Source organism: Emys orbicularis, chromosome 1 (assembly GCF_028017835.1).
Source record: "Emys orbicularis isolate rEmyOrb1 chromosome 1, rEmyOrb1.hap1, whole genome shotgun sequence".
NCBI classification, from domain to species: domain Eukaryota; kingdom Metazoa; phylum Chordata; order Testudines; family Emydidae; genus Emys; species Emys orbicularis.
In genome coordinates, this window is record NC_088683.1 from 207,896,750 (window position 1) to 207,917,077 (window position 20,328).

A 20,328-nucleotide genomic window follows, 5' to 3' on the forward strand; every position below is an offset into this window, starting at 1 on the left:
CGTGCACAGGCTGAAATGGTGAACAAACAGCATCACTTTCCCGATAACCTCAGCTGTACAGAACACAGTGCCATCCACAGCCTCAGGAACAACTCTGACATTATAATCAAAAGGGCTGACAACAGCGGTGCTGTAGTCATGAACAGGTCGGATTATGAACAGGGGGCTGCCACCAGACAACTCTCGAACACCACATTCTACAGGCCACTATCCTCCGATCCCACTGAGGAATACCAAAAGAAACTACACCATCTGCTCAAGAGACAAGGTGGGTGACCAACTTGTGTGGGTGAGCGAGACAAGCTTTTGATCTCTTGTTGAGCCCACCAGGGCACACCAGAGAGCATTTCCTGTAGGAAAGGTCGTGTACGTTGTAAGTACAGCAGCGTTCCTGAGACTGAAACCGAAAGCACTGGCAGTGGAGATGAGTGCGGGCAGCGCTGCTGGGCGGATGTACACGCCCCGGGGGGGGGGGGGAGCGCTCCTATCACTTCTTCGCCCTACAGCCCAGCCCCCCAGGGTGCGCCGGCGGCCGAGCGGCCTTTGGCACCGCGATTACCCAGCGGCCGCTCCCCCCGGGGCAGCGCCGTCTCCTGGCTGCAAACCGGTCCCTGGCCGGGCAGAAAGCTCCGCTCCCAGCGCCGCAGGGGCGCCCGGCTATTACCACATGTGACTCAGCCCGCCCCCGGGGCGTGCCCGCCCGGGCGCCCAGGTGCGGCGAGTTTGCGCTCTCCCTCCTGTCCCCGCAGCCCGGGGCGCGGCCGGGCTCTTGGCGGTGCAGGTGCAGGGGGCCGGCGGGAGCGCCGCGGAGAAGCCCCGCTGCCCGGGAAGATGCGACCGGGCTGGAGCAGTGAGTAGGCGCCGCGCACAGGCGGGAGTGTGAACTAGCGGGCTGCCCCCCTGCCCTGGGGCCAGGCTGGAGGCTGCGGGCGCGGGGAAGGGGTGGCGGGCGCTGCTCGCTTCTCCCGGGGGCTGAGGGGAGTGGGGCAGTGGGGCGGGCAGATCCCCTCTCCCCGCGGCCCCCTTGCAGGGGTGTCGGGCTGGCCGCAAGAGCTCAGGGCTCAGCTTCCTGCTTCCCTCGGGCCGGGCGGGTGTGCTTGGCAGCCCAGCTCTGGACCCGGAGAAGAAGCCTGTTGCTGCTTCTTGATGTTTATCCCCCGATCGCTGACGGGAGGCGCTTGGGACATTAGACGTGTTGGGGCTTCTCGTCCCCACTCCCATTCCTGCTTCTCTTTGCACTTCTCCTGGGCGTCTACCCTCTCCCCAGCCACACTGGCACCGGCTGGGACCCGCTCTCTGCCCCGTCTGGCCACCTCTACACTTCCATGTTTGATTGGCCCAGGCACGGGTGTGTCAGTGTTAGTGCATGTACTCACCACAAATGCTTGCATTGATGTAAAATGTAGTGCCCCACAGATAGGTAACTACCCCAGCGTGCCCTGCACCGCCTGGCTCTCTGCCTTGTGGATCATTTGCACAGTGTTCTGTGGGATACCGGTGATTTGCGAGGGGATTTTGAGGAGCGAGGGGTCATGTTCTGGAACCCCACTGAACTCAGGTGGGGTGATAGCACACACATCTCTTTGCCACCAAGTATATCAACAGAGAGGGATATTTTTTCATGATTAGATAACAGCTAGTGAATCAATGATATCAAGGTAGACTGATTAGGGAAGGTGCATGATGTTTGCATATTTAAGAACATGTGATTTTAAAAAAAAAACTGCAAGAAGGGACATTTTCCCCAACAGACAGATTACCACAGCAGATATTGAAATGCCAATATTGATCCTGGGGGGGATACAGCCTATCCCTTGCTCCTCTGACTCATGAAGCTGTACACTGGTCACCTTGGCAGCATCAAGGAAAGATTCAACTACCATCTCAACAGGTGCAGAATGACTGTAGAATATGCTTTTGGTACCGATTGAATGGACACTAGCATGGCTTATTCAGTAGGTTGGATCTCAGAGAGGAAAAATATCCTCCTAGTTATAACTGCATGTTGTGTAATGCATAATATCTGTGAGGCAAAGTGGTAAAAGCTGCCATCAGGATGAAGGGGTGAGATGGACAGACTGTCTGCTGAATTTGAACAGCAAGAGGCAAGGGCTATTGAAACAGCTAACTGTGGAGCTTTGCAGCTGAGGGAGGTCTTAAAAGGCCAGTTTAACAGTCAGCCATAGTGGTGTTGTCTAATGTTATTAAATAAAGTCTTTTGGGTGTTCTTACTATGGGTGGGGCTTTGCTTCCTGCTATTCGCTGTAATTCCTGGTGTAAACTAATAAAGAACTTCATTATGTTCAAAGAAGCAGAGAGCAAAGTCAAAGTGCAAACAAACAAATACGAAGTTGAAAAATCTTTTACCCACATTGTGACTTTGAAATCCCAAGTGAAAACAGAGGTAGGGCAGGGGAATATTTATGTCCATGTATCTGAAACCTGCAACAGTGTGGCTACATATACACTGCCAGGTGGTTTTCACAGGTACTGATGTATGTGTAGCTATTGTTCTCCTTGTTGTTCAGTGTGGAGTGATAGGCATAAAGATGTACACCATGGTGCCAGGTGGCATGGTGGTGGGGGTGTAGTGAGCAGCGACTAGTTTTAAATGAGGAGGAAGGCGGGGGGAAGGAGAGAGAGATGAGCACACATTGGAAAAATTAACAAGCTTGCAGTTATGTAAGTAAATCATAAGAATGCGATAACTGAGTCCTTCGTCTAATTAGGCCTTCTGCTCTTTTGTATCTTTTTTAGGCACCACTACACTTTTGACTAATTTATTTGCTCTTTCAGCACCAAGTCCATTACAGAATTTGACCAAACCAATAATTAAAAACTAATAATAATAATAAAACCCCCAACTGAACAATAAGAAACACTTGACTGATGCTCAACTGGGTGGACAGGCCTGCAGAGCCCTTGCTATTTTTTTTAAAGTTCTAAAATCAATTATTTTTTCTGTGATTTTTAGTTCTAAAAATTTCAACCATTTTGATGCAAAAAGCTGTGACTCAACCTCCTTCACAAATATAGACTTGTGGTAGAAACCTGGATCTTTAACTTTTACATTCCATCAGAAACTTTTCACTTTCTTTTTTCTGGCTTGACCTCTGACCTTTTTATTTTGGCTCAGTAACAGGTTCTCGGAATCATTTTCAATTTGGTCCTTGTGTTGTTCCATTTCCTAGTTAATTAGATCAGGCCAAGTTTTCACTGAGACTGCAGTGATTTATAATACACCTCTACCCCGATATAACGCTGTCCTCGGGAGCCAAAAAATCTTACCGCGTTATAGGTGTAACCGTGTTATATCGAATTTGCTTTGATCCGCCAGAGTGCGCAGCCCCCCACTCCCCCCCGGAGCACTGCTTTACTGCGTTATATCCGAATTCATGTTATATCGGGGTAGAGGTGTATATTGTGTCTGTCCGGGTAGATCTGACTTCCATGGGCTCTGTAGACTCCCCCAGCCCAACATCTTCGGGCTTGCAAGGTTCATATTAGCACTCTACAAATAGCTGTGTAGACAGTGCTTTGAAGTTGCGACTTTGGCTTTGAAGCCTATGGAGGGCTCCTTTCTGAGGCACAACTTTAAAGCACTGTCTACAAAGCTCTTTTAGATCACTAGCCCAAGTCTGTCGACCTGGACTGGGAGGCTCACTTCTGCAGCTGTGTAGACATACCCTCTGAAGTCTCTAAGTTTGCTTTTGTAATTCTAGTGCCATGTGAAAAATGTGCTTTTTTTTTTTTTTTTAATCGAAGGCCTTATCATAATATATATATGCAAATTTCAGCATTATTTATGGTCGCTGGATGTGGCTGTGGAGAGAGAAACTTTTTGAGAATTCTACCAAATGTCTTAGAGAAACTGGGAACATTAAGTTCCCTTTTTTCAACCAAAATGAATCTGATGGTGGTTACAGAAGAACATCTCAATGCATTTTAGAACTGTTTAGGTATTCCTTCTTCCTCAATGAGGTTCAAATACTGTGGTGAACACTCATATATCAGAAGCTAAGGATGAATCCACCTGAGACATTCACTCATCTTTTTCATTTTACTTTTATTGCCAGAGCCAATGGCAAAGACTTCCTCGGGATATTTCTCTTCGTATTCTTGGATGGTATCTTCAGCAGCTTGGACACAATATTCTCCTTTTTTCTATTTAGAAATAAACTCAGTAGCATTAATTAGGAGTGCAGTTTTCTAAGGATGGCTGCTTATAGCTCTTGTAGGGTCATTTTTCATGTTTCATCATCTTTCCTTAATGTCAATTCTGATCCTTTTAGTTCTTCCTTTACTATTTCCTCTATTTCCATTGGAGTACTTAACTCTGTTGTGAAGACATAGCCTTAACTTGAGTTATTTAAAGTTGCATCTCTTGAGCTAGGCTAACGTGAGTGAATGTGGACACACTTTGGACTTGTCTTCACTGCAAAGTTAACTCAACATAGAACTTGAGTGTTGTGTCTAACTTGAGTCCCACGTCCACACAAACTCTGAACTTGAATGTGGTGGTGCTTTTAACCCTTGTTGGCTGTCCCGTTGGGGGGTATAGGCTAACGCTTGAGTTAGCACAACTCATCAGCTGCTAACTTGTGTCCACGCTAGAGAGTGGTCTTGTTATCTCCCTTCAAATGCTGCTAGTCCTCCAGCACTTTTCCACAATTCCTCCCAGGTGCCCAGGAAATATAGAAAAGTCCTCCCACAGTTCACTGGGAAAGAATTCATGGAGCAACTCAGCTAACTGCAACAATAAAAACCCTGTGATATGCCCCCAGAAGTCTTAAGCTATGTCGTTACTGACAAAAATGGTGTGTTTTTACCACAGGATAACTAACAAATATGTTAGCTATACTGCTGTAAAATCCTGGTGGAGATAAGGCACTACTTTTATTGAAAAGTAAACTAGGTGACGTCAACTACAGACAGGAATATAGTACTGGCCTCATCCAAGGTATCTTGAGATAAACAATATAAGTGCTTTGTCTGTATTTAGGATTTTACAGTGGGATAACTGTTGTCTGTTATCTAGCTGTAAACAAACAAACAAAAACCCACCATCCCGCACATCTTTGTGTTAGTGAAGACAAAAGTGTAATGCCACACGAGTGAGTGCTGTGCCTGTGTGGACAAATTAGCTCAAGTGTTATGTGTTACTTTGGTGTGTGGCTGCTCCCGCTAGGGCTAGGCTAGCTCAAGAGGAATACTCAAGCATAGAAAACTTGAGTTAATTTTTCAGTGGAGACAATCACGAAGAGTGGGTCTGTCGGTTGAAATTTGTCTGGAGGAGTATACCCAAGGCTAAGTGCATCAATTATTTCTTTAAAATGCTTATTTTGTACTTCATTTATGGTAATGTGTAAAGGAAGGTTGCAAGATTTTTTTTTTTTTTTTTTTTAATCAAGTGGAAAATTTTGCTTTTCAGATTTGTTTTAAATGGCATAAACACTGATTGACCTTTGCCTTTCTTTGGATGCTGAAAATGAACAAAAGACTTCTCTTGAATTAAGCTAATGTTAAAAAGCTAAATCAGCCTGGAACAAGGTTCTTAACAGAACAGTGTGAATATTTTTTATGATCATGAAAATCTCTTACATGATCACCAAACTCATCAAAGTTCTGCTCTTTCACTTTGACAGTTCTATTCAGTGTCACATTTGATCTGCAAAAGGTGAAAGAAACTGAGTTTCTGCACTTTTTTGAGGGTGACCATGAATCCTGTCTAGCTTGCTGCTTAGCAACTCTTGACATTGTTCACATTTTACTTTAGAAGAATCCTCTGTTGTCATTACTTAAATCCATTCAATTGTTTGTTTTTCTACCACTCCCTTCAACTTCAGACAGGTTGAATCAGATAAATCATACGCTAGGGTTTAGCAATCAGTGAATGCTAAATAGAGCTACCCAAAATGTACTAAGACTTGACTCAATTTTTCAATACAATTTTTTTTATTGGAAATGTAAATTTTTGACATATTTTGCAAAAATTACATCCTGTTTTCTACTAGCTCTTTTTCAATATCTAATTACCTCCATCTCTAGCATAGACCATGAGCAGCTTAACTCAGTTGTTAAAAACCTGTATAAATTGGATACTAATTAGAGCTGGTCAAAATCTTTTTCCATCAGAAATGTCATTTTGTTGCAATGTAAACTCTCAGCCATGTGTCAGTGTTGATGAAATTTCATTTTTAAAAAAAATCAAAATGAAGCATTCTGTTATGGTCAAAATGTTCTGTTTTGACTTCTGTGGACTGGGACATTTCAATTTTCCATTTTGAAATGACTTTTTCTCCAATTTTTATTTTACATTCTAAACTATAATATAAAAAGTCAAAATGGATACAAAATATTTTGATTTTATTGAAGTGTAATGTTTCACCTGGCCTGAAATTGGTGGGTTTATTTATTTATTTATTTATTTTTACAAATTCCATTTTGTGGGAAATTTAGAAATTTCCACTGTGATGGGGTAAGGCCAGATGACTATAGGAAAGTAGAGTGAAACAGGTATGTTAGCCATAGGCTAAACAAATCCCTGTTACCATGGTAACCAAGTGGCAGTTGCTCCAGGTTAATCAAGACACCTGGGGCCAATTAAGAGCCTTCTAGAAAGCAGTGGAGACAGCTAGGTTGATTGGGACAAATGAAGCCAATTAAGGGCTGTCTGGAACTAGTTAAAAGCCTCCAAGTTAGTCAGTCAGAGGCATGAGTCAGGAGCTGTAGGAGGAAGCCGCGCTGCCTGAGAAACTGGGCAGGAAAAACCCATCAGGCACAAGGAAGGAGGCCCTGAGGTAAGGGTGAAGTATCATAGAATATCAGGGTTGGAAGGGACCTCAGGAGGTCATCTAGTCCAACCCCCTGCTCAAAGCAGGACCAATCCCCAGACAGATTTTTGCCCCAGATCCCTAAATGGCCCCTTCAAGGATTGAACTCACAACCCTGGGTTTGGCAGGCCAATGCTCAAACCACTGAGCTATCCCTGTTGAAGAAGTGGGGGCTGCTGTGGGGAAGTGGCCCAGGGAATTGTACCCATCCTGTTTCAAAAAGTCAGCTACAAATAGCTGCTACTATTAGGGTCCCTGGGCTGGAGCCCAGAGTAGAGTGCGGGCCTGAGCTCCCTCCCCCCCCTTTCCTCGATTAATACTGTGAGACAACAGAGACTATGCGAGGGAGGGTAGCGTCTCCTCACCTCCCTTGCTGGCTTATGATGAAAATGGCTCAGTAGGCTGTGACCCTTGCCCCTAGAGAGAGAAGGGCTACGTGGAGGGACATAGTGAGCCTCTGAGGCTAGCGTAATCCGCCTGGAAGCGCGGGACCCACTGAGACAAGGTCGGAGCTTTGTCACACCACGTAGCAAATCAGAATGAAAAAAATTCAGCATTTCAGAATTTGATGTGAAACAGAAATGTTGGTTCCTGTACAGCCCTAGTGCTAATGTTTTAACATGATTTATTTAAATGCTGTTTTAACTTACATCATTTTAAACTCAGCCCACCTACCACTCCAGCATAGACAGGACCTAGCTTGCTGGGATTGTGCTAAAGCACAGGGAATTTGTGAACTTCTTGCTCAGGAATTTGATTTGGGAACTACCCATATATCCCATATTTATTCCTGGGAAAGGAAACTTAAAAATAGACAGGAGAATCTTCAAATTTGATGTTCAGTCCTGATTTTCTTGTCTGAACTGCTGAATATTGTAAAAAAGCTCCCATGTTTTCCCTGGCCCTTCCCCATCTTCCAGCCCCCCAAAAAGGCTGCATTTCAGTGATGGTCAAAGTAGTTCCTTAATGAACACAGTGTACATACTCACAATGTGAAGCACTTGGGTCATTTTGGGGTGAAAGATGCAATAGAAATGTAATATTTTATTAACATGGGGGAAGGGGGTATGACACTTTTCTCCAGGTCCAGGTATACATTTTTATTTCTGGAGAAGGGGTAACCAAGTGTCTGGTACAATGTGACTGTATTTATCAGCTTCACTCCCAAAAACATAGCAAATACACACCTGTCTCCTGGCCTATATAGACACTACTATAGCTTCTACAATAGTGGTGGAAATTATAGTATAATTGAGAGCGGCTGGACTAGTGGCTGCTGTCACTCCACATCTCTCTGCAGGCTTCTGGGCCTCCAGATGTGTGCAAATCTAGATTTCACAACTCCACCCTCAATCTGAACCCCAACTCTATTTACATATCTGCCTATTCAGGCCTAGCTTAGTCTCCTCCTGTATTTCAAAGAGGATACGAAGAGCCCGCTGTGAGCTATCTGTAGGGTAGGGTTTTAAACTGCCACCTATCACTGTAGCATCTGGGTGCCGCCAATCTAAAATGGATAACAATAGCTAAGTCTCTAGATGATTTCATGGAATCTCTGGCATGTCTCCTTTTCCAGGGTCAAACCTCTGCTTGGGGATAGAATGGGGTTTTTTGCTGTTAGTTGTGTTTTAAGACTTTTTTTTTTTTTTTAGAGGTGGAAGGGGTTGTCATTGTTGACTGCCGCGCTCACTCTGTCTGCAGCCCCACCAAAGATTTCCAGTGGTGTGGAATGCCTGTGCATCAGGACTGAATTTCATGCTCTCAAAGTACTGTATTTGTGTAGCAGCGCCATAGAAGATACTATATTTTTAGTAGCCCTGTGTAGACTTCTTATCACATGCTGCCTTTTTTCGCATTAAATAATGGATTTGTTGTTTCTTATCAGACCTTGTGAAGTTATCAGGACTTATGTTAGCATCAGTGTGTGCTTGGTATTTGGGATACCTGTTTGCAGATATCGTACCTGAAGATTCGCTATCATCAGCTATCGAAAATCTTCAGAGTATTGGAGAGAAACCAGTACTTAAGGGTATGTGGTCACATGACTTTTTTTCTACTAATATGCAGTATATTATAAGTGAAGCACAGTGTTTGTAATTTAACCTGCAAATGGGTTGTTAGTTACTGAATAATTGGTTGTGTTGCTCTCCTAAGAGGGCTGTCGATTAATCACAGTTAACTCACACGATTAACTCAAAAAAACTGTGATTAAAAAAATCAGTTGTGATTAATCAGTTTTAATCGTACTCTTAAACAATAGAAATTTATTAAATATTTTTGGATGTTTTCTACATTTTCAAATATATTTATTTCAGTTACAACACAGAATACAAAGTGTACAGTGCTCACTTTGTTATTTTTATTACAAATATTTTCACGGGAAAAATGATAAAAAATAATTTTCAATTCACCTCAGACAAGTATTGTAGTGCAATCTCTTTATTGTGAAAGTGGAACTTACAAATGTTACATAACTGCACTCAAAAACAAAACAATGTAAAACTTTAGAGCCTACAAGTCTACTCAGTCCTACTTCTTGTTCAGCCAATCACTAAGATAAAAAAGTTTGTTTACATTTATAGGAGATAATGCTGCCCGCTTCTTATTTACAATGTCACTTGAAAGTGAGAACAGGAGTTCACATGGCACTTTTGTAGCCAGCATTACAAGGTATTTATGCGTCAGATATGCTAAACGTTCGTATTCCCCTTCATGCTTTGGCCACCATTCCAGAGGACAAGCTTCCATGCTGAAGATGCTCGTTAAAAATAATGTGTTGATTACATTTGTGACTGAACTTCTTGGGGGGAGAATTATGTCTCCTGCTCTGTTTTACCTGCATTCTGCCATATATTCCATGTTAGAACAGTCTCGGATGATGATCCAGCACATGATGTTCATTTTAAGAACACTTTCACTGCAGATTTGACAAAACGCAAAGCAGGTACGGCACTTGACTCAAGGTTTAAGAATCCAAAGTGCCTTTCAAAATCTGAGAGGAACAAGGTGTGGAGCTTGCTTTCAGAAGTCTTAAAAGAGCAACACTTTGATGCAGAAACTGCAGAATGTGAACCACCAAAAAAGAAAATCAACCTTTTACTGGTGGCATCTGACTCAGATGATGAAAATGAACATGTGTTGGTCCGCACTGCTTTGGATCGTTATTAAGCAGAACCCATCATGAGCATGGACACATATCCCCTGGAACGGTGGTTGGAGCACGAAGGGACATATGAATCTTCAGCACATCTGGCACATAAATACCTTGCAACGCTGGCTACAAAAGTGCCATGCGAATGCCTGTTCTCACTTTCAGGTGACATTGTAAGCAAGAAACGAGCAACATTATCTCCTGCAAATTGTAACCAAACTTGTTTGTCTGAGCAGTTGTCTACGTTTGCAGTACTCTAGAACACTGGTCGAAAGATCATCTCAGAGGACTGCTGGGACCCATTCTCCCCAATCAAATTCCTCTTTCCGCTCTACCCTCATTTGGCAAGCAGGTGCCAATTTCAAGCTCATATAAATCTGCGGTGTTTAATTAATTGGTCATTTTGGTATATGAATGGTGTTTACATAGTGCTCAAACAAAGCATGTTCTGCTTTCCTATTCACTACAGCGCCACCCCCCAAAAGACAGAAATGTGACCATTGGTCTCCGTGCTCACCTGGGAGCTATGCTTATCGATTACTCAGTGGTGGTGGCAAGGAAAAGTTTGCCAAGATTTGTTTTGAAGATGAGCTGTAAGTACCAGTCTACTTTAAGTCGAAGCAAGGACTGCCTGGAGTAATAGGGACATTTTGGTTTAGCAACAGACTAAATGTTTATTATTAAGAGACATTTCTTGGATTAATGCAAACTTTGTAACACAATACCACCAGTCTTGGGGTTTTCCCCTTTCAATACTATTTACCATGCTATGCTCCTGAAGTCCCTCAAGCAAGAAACCACCTCCTCTGTAAAGTATAGGTGTGATTCTAGGACAGTCACACAGCAAATGAGGCACGCTTGGAAATCCAGAGGTGGGATTCATTTAGATGTTGGGATTTTTAATTTAATGATTCTAAACTTTTTTTAAATCCTCATCAATTTTGTTACCTCTGATCCATGTGTTTTCTCCCTTTGGATTCTTTCTCATCACTGTGTCAAAATGCTGTTTTCATTGAAGTCCGTGCCAAAATTTTCACTGACTTTACTGGGGCAAAAATTTGACTCGGTGTCCTTCTTTCTGTGCAGCTGACACACCCCTGACATTTTAATTGTCTCTTCTGACTACATGATTGGCTTCATTGTGTCAACTCTTGGATCTCTTATAACTTTAAACCCTGAATAATTCTGTTCCATCTGTGTAGAGAATAACCCCACCCTTTTTTTAGCCCATTACCAACACTAAACCCCACCTAACTTTCTCTGTTCCATTGCATCTTTCCAATCTCCCTCGCTGTATGTATTCTGAAAGTATACTTCTGTTTCTTTTGACACTTTAGATTTTTTCCTGTTAGTCTACTTTGTCATTTTGTTTTCTCTGTGCTTGTATCACTAAAGTAGTCTTTCTGTTCTATCTCTAACTTTTTTTTTAACCTTGCATCTTGGCTTTTCTCTTTTGTTCATATAAACTGCTTTGGGCCAAGATTTTCGAAAGTGACTAATGATTGTGGGTGCCTCAGGTTTCGGATGCACAGCTTGAAACACTGTAAAAGGGCCTAATTTTCAGAGGTTGGATGCTCAGTGCATTCTGAAAATCAGGCCTCTTTACAGTATCTCAAGTTAGGGACTCAAAAACTGAGGCCCTTAAAATCAATAGTCACTTTTGAAAATCTTGGTGTAGAGTTGTTGTGAAGATACACTGGCCTATTCTATAAATCTGCATGGAATGATGCTGCAAAACTAATGATTTTCTCTGGCATTATTTTTACTCTGCTTGTGCTGCACTTGTACAGGCTACAGTGTTGAACTAGACTCATTATGGGCTCTCTGGAGGAAACTGTCCAATGTGCCATGGATTTTTAAGACATGGCTCCATTGCTTTCAGCAGACTCCTCAGTTAAACGACTAACCTAAAAACAAGAATACCAGGAATGACTTTGCATAGGTAAATATCACAGCCCTTCTGGAAGTACAATTCCTGACTGATGGTGTATTTATTTCAATTTCAGGCTCATAAGTGAACAGAAGGGTAATGTTGGAAGAGGTATAAACATTGCCATCGTGAATTGTAAGTAAGAAAAGAATGTTATGGGGACAATGGTAGTACACTAAGAAAAATGATTTTGCATGTCTGAGATGCAGTCTAACAGTCTTCCTTCTATATTTTTTAAACTACCATTTCCTCTCTATTGGACACTTATGAAAGTAGAGTAACGAAGCACAATAATTGTCTGTCACTCCTAGTCGCTTTTAGAGTGGCCTTGCAATGTATGAATGACTGAAAACCACAGCCTTCTCTGTGGCAGTAGTACAGAGACTGCCGCATTCACATCTTTCACTGCCTTAGAGGAGTTCTGTTTCCTTAAACAGCAGCAGCTGGTAACTTTCTAGTTTTATCCGATTCAAATTAATCTCAGCTTTAACAACAATAAAAAGAAGCACTTGAAGAAAAAAATCTTAGAATAGTGGGGAAACAAAAACAAACAAACAAACAAACAAAAAAGCTTGTTAAATTTTCAGTGGATGAGAATGGACAAGTGGCCCTGGATTTTAAATTGGAGAGAGCAGAATTACTTTGCATGTCACATAAAAGAAATTTCTTAGTTCTCTAATAACTAGGATGAGGTGCTGTATATTTAATAGTGGCCCCTCCTGTGAGGAATAAGAGTCCTGAGTCTGGAAAACAAGCTCAGATGTAGTGTGGTGTTTACTTTAACCCAAAAATGTTGCAATATAAAAAAAAAAAAGTTTTGTTCTGTTTATGCATCCATTTACCTTCCAAGTGAGTAAGCAAAGAACCAAGTTGTGTACTTTAGTGTGGCTCCAATGAGGAAGGAGATATCCTGTTTATACCAGCTGAGGAGCTGGTCCAAAATTTTCATTTCCTTGTCATCAAACTTATCTTGCATTTTTACTTTCTATTTAAAAAAAAAAAAAATCAAAAGGATTTAGTGACCACAGTAGACAACCAACTGAACATGAGTTCTTTGTGTGAGACTGTAGTTAAGAGCGTGATCATGATCCTTGAAGGTATAAGTAGAGTAATATCAAGTAGGAGTAGGGAGGTGCTATTACCTCTGTACGTGGCATTAGTGAGACCATTACTGGAATATTGTGTCTAGCTCTGGGGTCTACACTTAAAGAAAATGTTGAAGAATTGGAAAGGGTTCAGAAAAGAGCAACATGAATGATTTGAGAGCAGCAAATCTTAAATGAGAGACTACAAAAGCTGAACCTAATTAGTTTATCCAAGAAAAGAGGTGACTTCATTGTGGTCTTCAAGTACCTCATGGGGAAGAGACAGCTGTTTAATCTAGCAGAAGAAGGCATAACACGATCCAGTGATTGGAAACTAGACAAATTCAGACTAGAAATACAGTGCAAATTTTAAACTGTGAAGGTAATTAACCATTGGAGCAACTTACTTACTAATATAGTGAATTCTCTTGAAGTCTTTACATCAAAACTAAATCTCTTTCTGAAGGATCTGCTACAACTTAAACAGACATTATGGATTTGATGTTGAAATTATTTAGTGGGGTTCTGTGGCCTGAGTTATGCAGGAGGTCAGACCAGATAATCACAGTGGTCCTTTCGGGCCTTAAAATCTGTGAAAATATTGCAGAATAGAATATCTTCCATCCTTCCACTGAGAGGTAGTTTCTGGCTAAACAAATATTCACATGTACTCCTTAATTATCTTGCTTCTTTTATCCACTGGTTCAGATAGAAAAGTGGACATATCTAACATTTCAATACAGTAAAACATCCTCTGCATATTTTCTAATTAATTAAACCTCTCCAACACTTTTTTTTTTTGTAGCATCACTTTAATATGTTAATTCACATTGCTGTCCCCTTTCTTTTCTGAATGAACAGTTTTTGTTGTTAAGGAAGAGAAAATTATAAACCAAGATTAACAACACAGAGAGAAAAAAGCAATATTCCACATACAAGCACAGTAAAATCCAGCATCCTCAGTTTGGTGTGATCTCTGGTCTCTGCTCAGGAGAGGCCCACGTCTGGAATGTTATTTCTCCACTTCTGGACTCTGCCTCCTGAATTGTGGAAAATAAACTTTTACAGAGTCCTGTGCTTTTAAGATACTTCCCCCTCCCCTATGATCCTGCCAAGGATGAGAGCCAAGATGAGCCAGAAAGAGGGCAGCAATTGCCAAATCTTCCCACTGAGTGGCAGCATACAGTGCTCCAAAGGAAAGCATCCTCCTCTACCTGGACGTGTGTGTCTTATGTAACTGATAAATGCCTGACTCAGTTTGGCATTTGAAAGCGTAACATGAAAATTGGTTACTGGTTTTGCAGTTTTCCTACTAGCAAAAAAAGATGTTCCATGAATTTGTCAAAGAATTTTGAAATCTTGAAAATTACCTCCAGTTTTACATCTGTTTCATGAACTCAAAAATAGGCCCATTTGAACAACAATGAAATGAATTGTGATTATTGACCAAGATTTTCTAAAATGACTAGTGTGTCTGGGAGCCTAACTTGAGCCACTAGAAAGAGGCCAGCTTTTTCAGAAAGTGCTGAGCACCTGTCCATTGAAAATTAGGGCTATTGAAATTGTCTCAATTCGGGCCTCCAAAATCAACAGCCACTTGAAAACCTTAGCCATTGTTAGGAACTAGTATAAAGTGTATATGCAAGTACCAAAGTTCATAATACAATTCACTTATTCTTTTAAACATAAAGTAACACACACACACACACACACACACACACACACACACCCACACCCACACCCACACCCAGATTAATTGTCGGAACTTGGAAGGAAATCTGGCACTAATGAAAACTTGAAACCGTAATATAAAATACTAGATGCACTTATTTTTGGTTATCAGAGGGGTAGCTGTGTTAGTCTGTATCCACAAAAACAATGAGGAGTCCGGTGGCACCTTAAAGACTAACAGATTTAAAATAAATCTGTTAGTCTTTAAGGTGCCACCGGATTCCTCATTGTTTTTATTTTTAGTTATAACCATTGTTTACTTTCCCCTTACATATCCCTTTCCTTACCCATATTTAAAGTGTATTATTTCTTTATTGCAGATAAAACAGGAAAAGTTATATCTACAGAGTTTTTTGACATGTGGGAAGGAGGTAAGAGCCAAAGTATCACCAAATAAAAGTGGCAGAGGGTCTCTTGTAGACACTTTTCCATACAGAAGAAATTTGGACTAAAAGTATTTTTTTCAATTAAATATTTGACAGTTGCTAAAGATCTCCAAGAATGATCAGTAATTAATATAAAACAGATGGCAAAACAGATTTATCTCTGCTCATCTGGAGTACTTCACAGTTTAATACTAAAGAAAAAAACTAAATTGCGTCAGGCCTTTATTTTATTTCTAGATTGCTGTGCTGTAGGCGATCAGACTAGGTGATCACGATGGTCCCTTCTGACCTTAGTCTGAGTCTAATCTGTCTCTTCCTACTTATTCCAGAGCTCCTGAGAGGTGCTGATCATTCTGTACCCTCACAGTCTTCTGTGGGAGTTGAACGCAGTCAGTACCTTTCAGGATTGGGCCCTCTGCATGGGAATGGGGGAATTATCTGGCTAGAGAAAAATAAGTAACTTCTGTTTTTTGGAGAAGCAAAGCTGCAAAGTAGCAATAAGCTGAGTATATGGTGTTTTGTGCATCGGCATGGGGGTAATGAATAATCATTTGTTGTATCAACAGACTTCTCGGGACCCATGACTACTTTCATTAAAAATGCACCTCAAGGGTCACTTCTCTTGATGGTGACCCATGATGATGGAAGCAGCAGGTAAGCAAGCATTTGTGTACCAGCCCAGTGCTAGAATAATAAATGGCTTACAACTCTTAGAGGAGAGGAAAGTGATCAGGAACAGTCAGCATGGATTCACCAAGAGCAAGTCATGCCTGACTAACCTAATTGCCTTCTATGATGAGAGAACGCTCTGTGGATGAGGGGAAAGCAGTGGACGTGTTATTCCTTGACTTTAGCAAAGCTTTTGATATGGTCTCTCACAGTATTCTTGCCAGCAAGTTAAAGAAGTATGGGCTGGATGAATGGGACTATAAGGTGGATAGAAAGCTGGCTAGATCATCAGGCTAAACTGGTAGTGATCAATGGCTCCATGTCTAGTTGGCAGCCGGTATCAAGCGGAGTGCCCCAAGAGTCGGTCCTGGGGCCGGTTTTGTTCAATATCTACATTAATGATCTGGAGGATGGCATGGATTGCACCCTTAGCAGGTTTGCAGATGACACTAAACTTGGAAGAGTGGTAGATACGCTGGAGGGTAGGAATAGGATACAGAGGGACCTAGACAAATTAAAGGATTGAGCCAAAAGAAATCTGATGAGGTTCAACAAGGACAAGTGCAGAGTCCTGCACTTAGGACGGAAGAATCCCATGCACTGCTACAGACTAGGGACTGAATGTCTAGGAAGCAGTTCTGCAGAAAAGGACCTAGGGGTTACAGTGGATGAGAAGCTGGATATGAGTCAACAGTGTGCCCTTGTTGCCAAGAAGGCTAACGGCATTTTGGGCTGTATAAGTAGGAGCATTGCCAGCAGATTGAGGGACGTGATTGTTCCCCTCTATTCGGCATTGGTGAGGCCTCATCTGGAGTACTGTGTCCAGTTTTGGGCCCCACACTACAAGAAGGATGTGGAAAAATTGGAAAGAGTCAGACAGAGGGCAACAAAAATGATTAGGGGGCTGGAGCACATGACTTATGAGGAGCGGCTGAGGGAACTGGGATTGTTTAGTCTGCAGAAGAGAAGAATGAGGGGGGAATTTGATAGCTGCTTTCAACTACCTGAAAGGGGGTTCCAAAGAGGATGGAGCTAGACTGTTCTCAGTAGTACCTGATGACAGAACAAGGAGTAATGGTCTCAAGTTGCAGTGGGGGAGGTTTAGGTTGGATATTAGGAAAAACTTTTTCACTAGGAGGGTGGTGAAGCACTGGAATGGGTTACCTAGGGAGGTGGTGGAATCTCCTTCCTTAGTGGTTTTTAAGGTCAGGCTTGATTAAGCCCTGGCAGGGCTGATTTAGTTGGTGTTGGTCCTGCTTTGAGCAAGGGGTTGGACTAGATGACCTCGTGAGGTCCCTTCCAACCCTGATATTCTATGATTCTATGAACTCAGGGTGGCAACCTTCTGAGAAGCAAAAGTTGTTACAGCTTGAGCTATGACCAGGTTTAATCACTTACCTCCTTCTCTCAGTCATTTAATGCTGTTCCATTCAACACTTGCCCATATATAACACAGCCTGTACCTCTCAGACACTGAGATTACATGAAATTTGTTCCAACAATAAATGTACAAAAGAGAGAGAATCCCTCATAACATAGAATTCTTCTCTCTGCTCCCTTGTGCAAACTCATTGTCTTTTATTAACATCGGTGGAGTTGCACAGGTATAGGTGGGGGTAGAATTTGGTTCCATGAATTTTATGGCACATTACTGGACAGTTCTCCAGTAGAAGATACAGGAAGGCTTTAAAAATTATTCATTAATAAGAAATCAGAAATTACACCATAAAATATCAACAGACTATATTCTTTTTTACGTAACTTATTTTTAAAGTTCTGAATTTCAAAGTCGCCAATGTTAAATTTTCAACTCTTCTACTAGATTAAACGATGGTGCAAAAAAAGCAATAGCAGAGCTTGGCAGTGAAGAAATATGGAACATGAAGTTCAGGTCAAGCTGGGCCTTTATCGCTGCCAAAGGTTTCAATCTACCAGATGACATTCAAAAAGAAAAGGTAGGGTTTATTTTGTTTTCTGTTTTGTTTTTTAAAACTATAATTTTCACAAACCCTTCACAACCTTGTGTTTGTGACTTCTTTCTGGAAACAAGTTTTCAAAAGTGACTAGTCATTTAGGGTGTGTCAATTTTTGAAAGCCCAACTTTTGAGAGACCTTTAAGGAGGTCTGAATTTCGGAGGGCAGGTGCTCAGCATTTTCTGAAAATCAGGACCCTTTAAGAGTCTCAAGATGGACACCCAGGCAGGGAGATGCCCAAAATCGCAAGTCACTTTTGAAAATCTTGGCCTCCTCAGACTTGAGGAAAATTTAACAGGAATAATTTCTGTATCAGAACTTCTCCTTATAGCAGTGGTATTTTCATTTAAATGTTTCGTACAGTCATCTTTCTGTGATGCAAGGAGGGGAAAGAAATCGATATGCTTGGCCCAGCTCAGTTTCCACAGATTTCTCTAACTATTCTATTTGCCAAAGATTATTGGAATTATCCATAGTTTCACATCTTTCCCAGAGTGTTGTTGGATGTTACTTACTGAAACAAATTACCTACAGGAAATACTTCAACATCATTGTCCTATACTATGAGGTCTTCTGGGCAATAAGGGGCTTGGATTATAACATTCTGAGGAACGATTATATAATAGAGAATGGGGTGAGGAGGTGCCAGTTTAAGATCAGCAAAATGTGAAGTGTATCTGATGATTTCCAAGGCCCTGCCCCCATATCTTTTCCCTCTTGCTACGCAGGGAGGCAGGAAGTTTTCCAGACTAGTGATGACTGTCTATAAACGATAAACTGAAGGTTGATTTTTTTTTATTTTTTATTTTAAACCAGATCAACCATTCTGACAATAGCAAGAACAGATATGATGGCTGGCCAGCTGAAATCCAGATAGAAGGTTGTATCCCAGTAAACCTGATCTGATCTTACATTTTGCTAATAAAGTCATATAAATTATTTTTATATATGGTTGCAGTCATAAAACCAATAAGCATCTAAACAGCTGCTATAAACTAATAAAGTCATATATACAATTTTAACCACTTGTCCTTCAGAGGTTGTATTCTGCAATTGGTTTGAAAGCAAATGCCTGTTTCAATGACAGGTGCAGATAAAATAATCCATTTTCTGGTCTGTAAGTATGATGGTATGGTAGATCTGCCATGATTATCAAAATGGTACCGTATTGTCACTGTGAATGGCAAGTTGAATTTTTTATAGGGTGCTTTCTGCTCTAGGTTTTAGGAGGTAACATGATATAAAACCAAATTCTATTTCTTCTATCACAGAATCCCTAGCAGTGAAACAGATTACTCTGATGCAGTGAATTGGTAATTCTTTATCTCCTAAGAAAAGTTTGAATTGCCATTACTTTTAATGTACTTGTGTACTGATGATTAACCTATTCTAGCAATCACCCGAGAGTCACTTACAAGAATTCTATGCTGATTGATCTATACCCTTAAATTTCATGGGTTTGCTCCCCCCTCCCCCCCCCCCCCCACACCTTTAACTTACTGAAAAAAATTGTGCAAAATAACTTCATACAAAAGTCATGGAACTTACAAGATAGATGCCTAGCTTCACTATTCAGTCACTGTTGTGTGTGTTGGTTCTCTTCCATTTCCTTTGTTTGGATGTTGCCTGTTTAGACTGTAAGCTCCTCAGGTCAGACATATTATCGTTATATTTGTCTGTAAACCACCTAGCAGACTGTTGGCAAACCCCTTAGTAAATTCAGATCCGATCCAGTGTAGCACCTGCTGAATATGGCCTCATTCCTATAACTTGTGTAATGAAGTTTTCATCTAGATATAACGAGGCTGGCTCATACTGTAAGGCAGATGATTTACTGACACTTGTGGGCTGCTTAGGGTATGTCTGCACTGCAATTAAAAACCCACGGCTGGCCCATGTCAGCTGACTCGGGTTCATGGGGCTCCGGCGAAAGGGCTGTTTAATTGCGGTTGTATCACCTTTGGGGTTTAGAGAGCATGGCCCCTTTATATCTTTGTCCTGAGGAGGAGGAAGTTCTGTTTTGGCAGGAGGGAGCAATGAGAGAGGGAGAGCAACAGGGTGTGTGTGTCTGGAGCTCCAAGGGCTACAGCAATTAGGCCTCACATAGTGAAGCAGCTGAGAACCCGCCCGAAGCCTGGAAGGCACAGGGCGGCCGACCAGGAACACCCAGGACAGGAGCCAGGAGGAGCACTGTGCCAGGGAGGAATCGCCCGAGAAGGACAAACCGGAGCTGGACCCAGTGTTGCTGCTGCCGTGAGCTGTGTTCCCTCTAAGGGCCCATCTAGGGCTGCTCAGCAACCGTGCAGGCACGCACACAGGTGAGCGGGGAGAATGTGGAGGGCGGGGGCAGTGGGGTGAGGTGATGGGGGTTTGGGGGAGCTTGGGGCATGCAGGACTGGTGGGGGTTGGGGGGGTAAGAAGAGACACCTCTCTGCCCCAGTCTCAGGGCTTCAGCGGGGACAGGAGATGTGACCTGGGGTGCCTGGGGCAGCCCTCACTGGAAATGCCAAGGACAGGGCAGGCTGCACAAGGTAGAGCAGATACTCCCAAGACTGGTGGGTAACACTGA

At 42.1% G+C, this 20,328-nt stretch overlaps 1 protein-coding gene across 2 annotated transcripts; it reads left to right on the plus strand.

Annotated features, from left to right (window-relative positions):
- The first annotated feature begins 813 nt into the window (after window positions 1–813).
- On the plus strand, window positions 814–18,773 carry FAM3B (FAM3 metabolism regulating signaling molecule B). 2 transcript variants are annotated; one of them, XM_065421143.1, is made up of 8 exons: window positions 814–850; window positions 8,719–8,862; window positions 10,454–10,577; window positions 11,991–12,049; window positions 15,051–15,101; window positions 15,683–15,770; window positions 17,608–17,740; window positions 18,576–18,773. In XM_065421143.1, the coding sequence occupies exons 1-8, from the start codon at window positions 832–834 to the stop codon at window positions 18,663–18,665; spliced, it is 708 nt and encodes a 235-aa protein (XP_065277215.1). In that variant the 5' UTR covers window positions 814–831; the 3' UTR covers window positions 18,666–18,773. The 2 variants fall into 2 exon arrangements, with proteins under 2 accessions (XP_065277215.1, XP_065277223.1); XM_065421151.1 differs by lacking the exon at window positions 814–850 and adding an exon at window positions 1,805–1,891.
- The last annotated feature ends 1,555 nt before the right edge of the window (window positions 18,774–20,328 follow it).

What these genes read in the sequence shown, in the direction of transcription:
- FAM3B (XM_065421143.1), top strand. An exon ending in TTTTGACATGTGGGAAGGAG is followed by an intron (nt 15,102 to 15,682) that starts GTAAGAGCCAAA and finishes TTGTATCAACAG; the next exon opens with ACTTCTCGGGACCCATGACT. An exon ending in CATGATGATGGAAGCAGCAG is followed by an intron (nt 15,771 to 17,607) that starts GTAAGCAAGCAT and finishes CTCTTCTACTAG; the next exon opens with ATTAAACGATGGTGCAAAAA.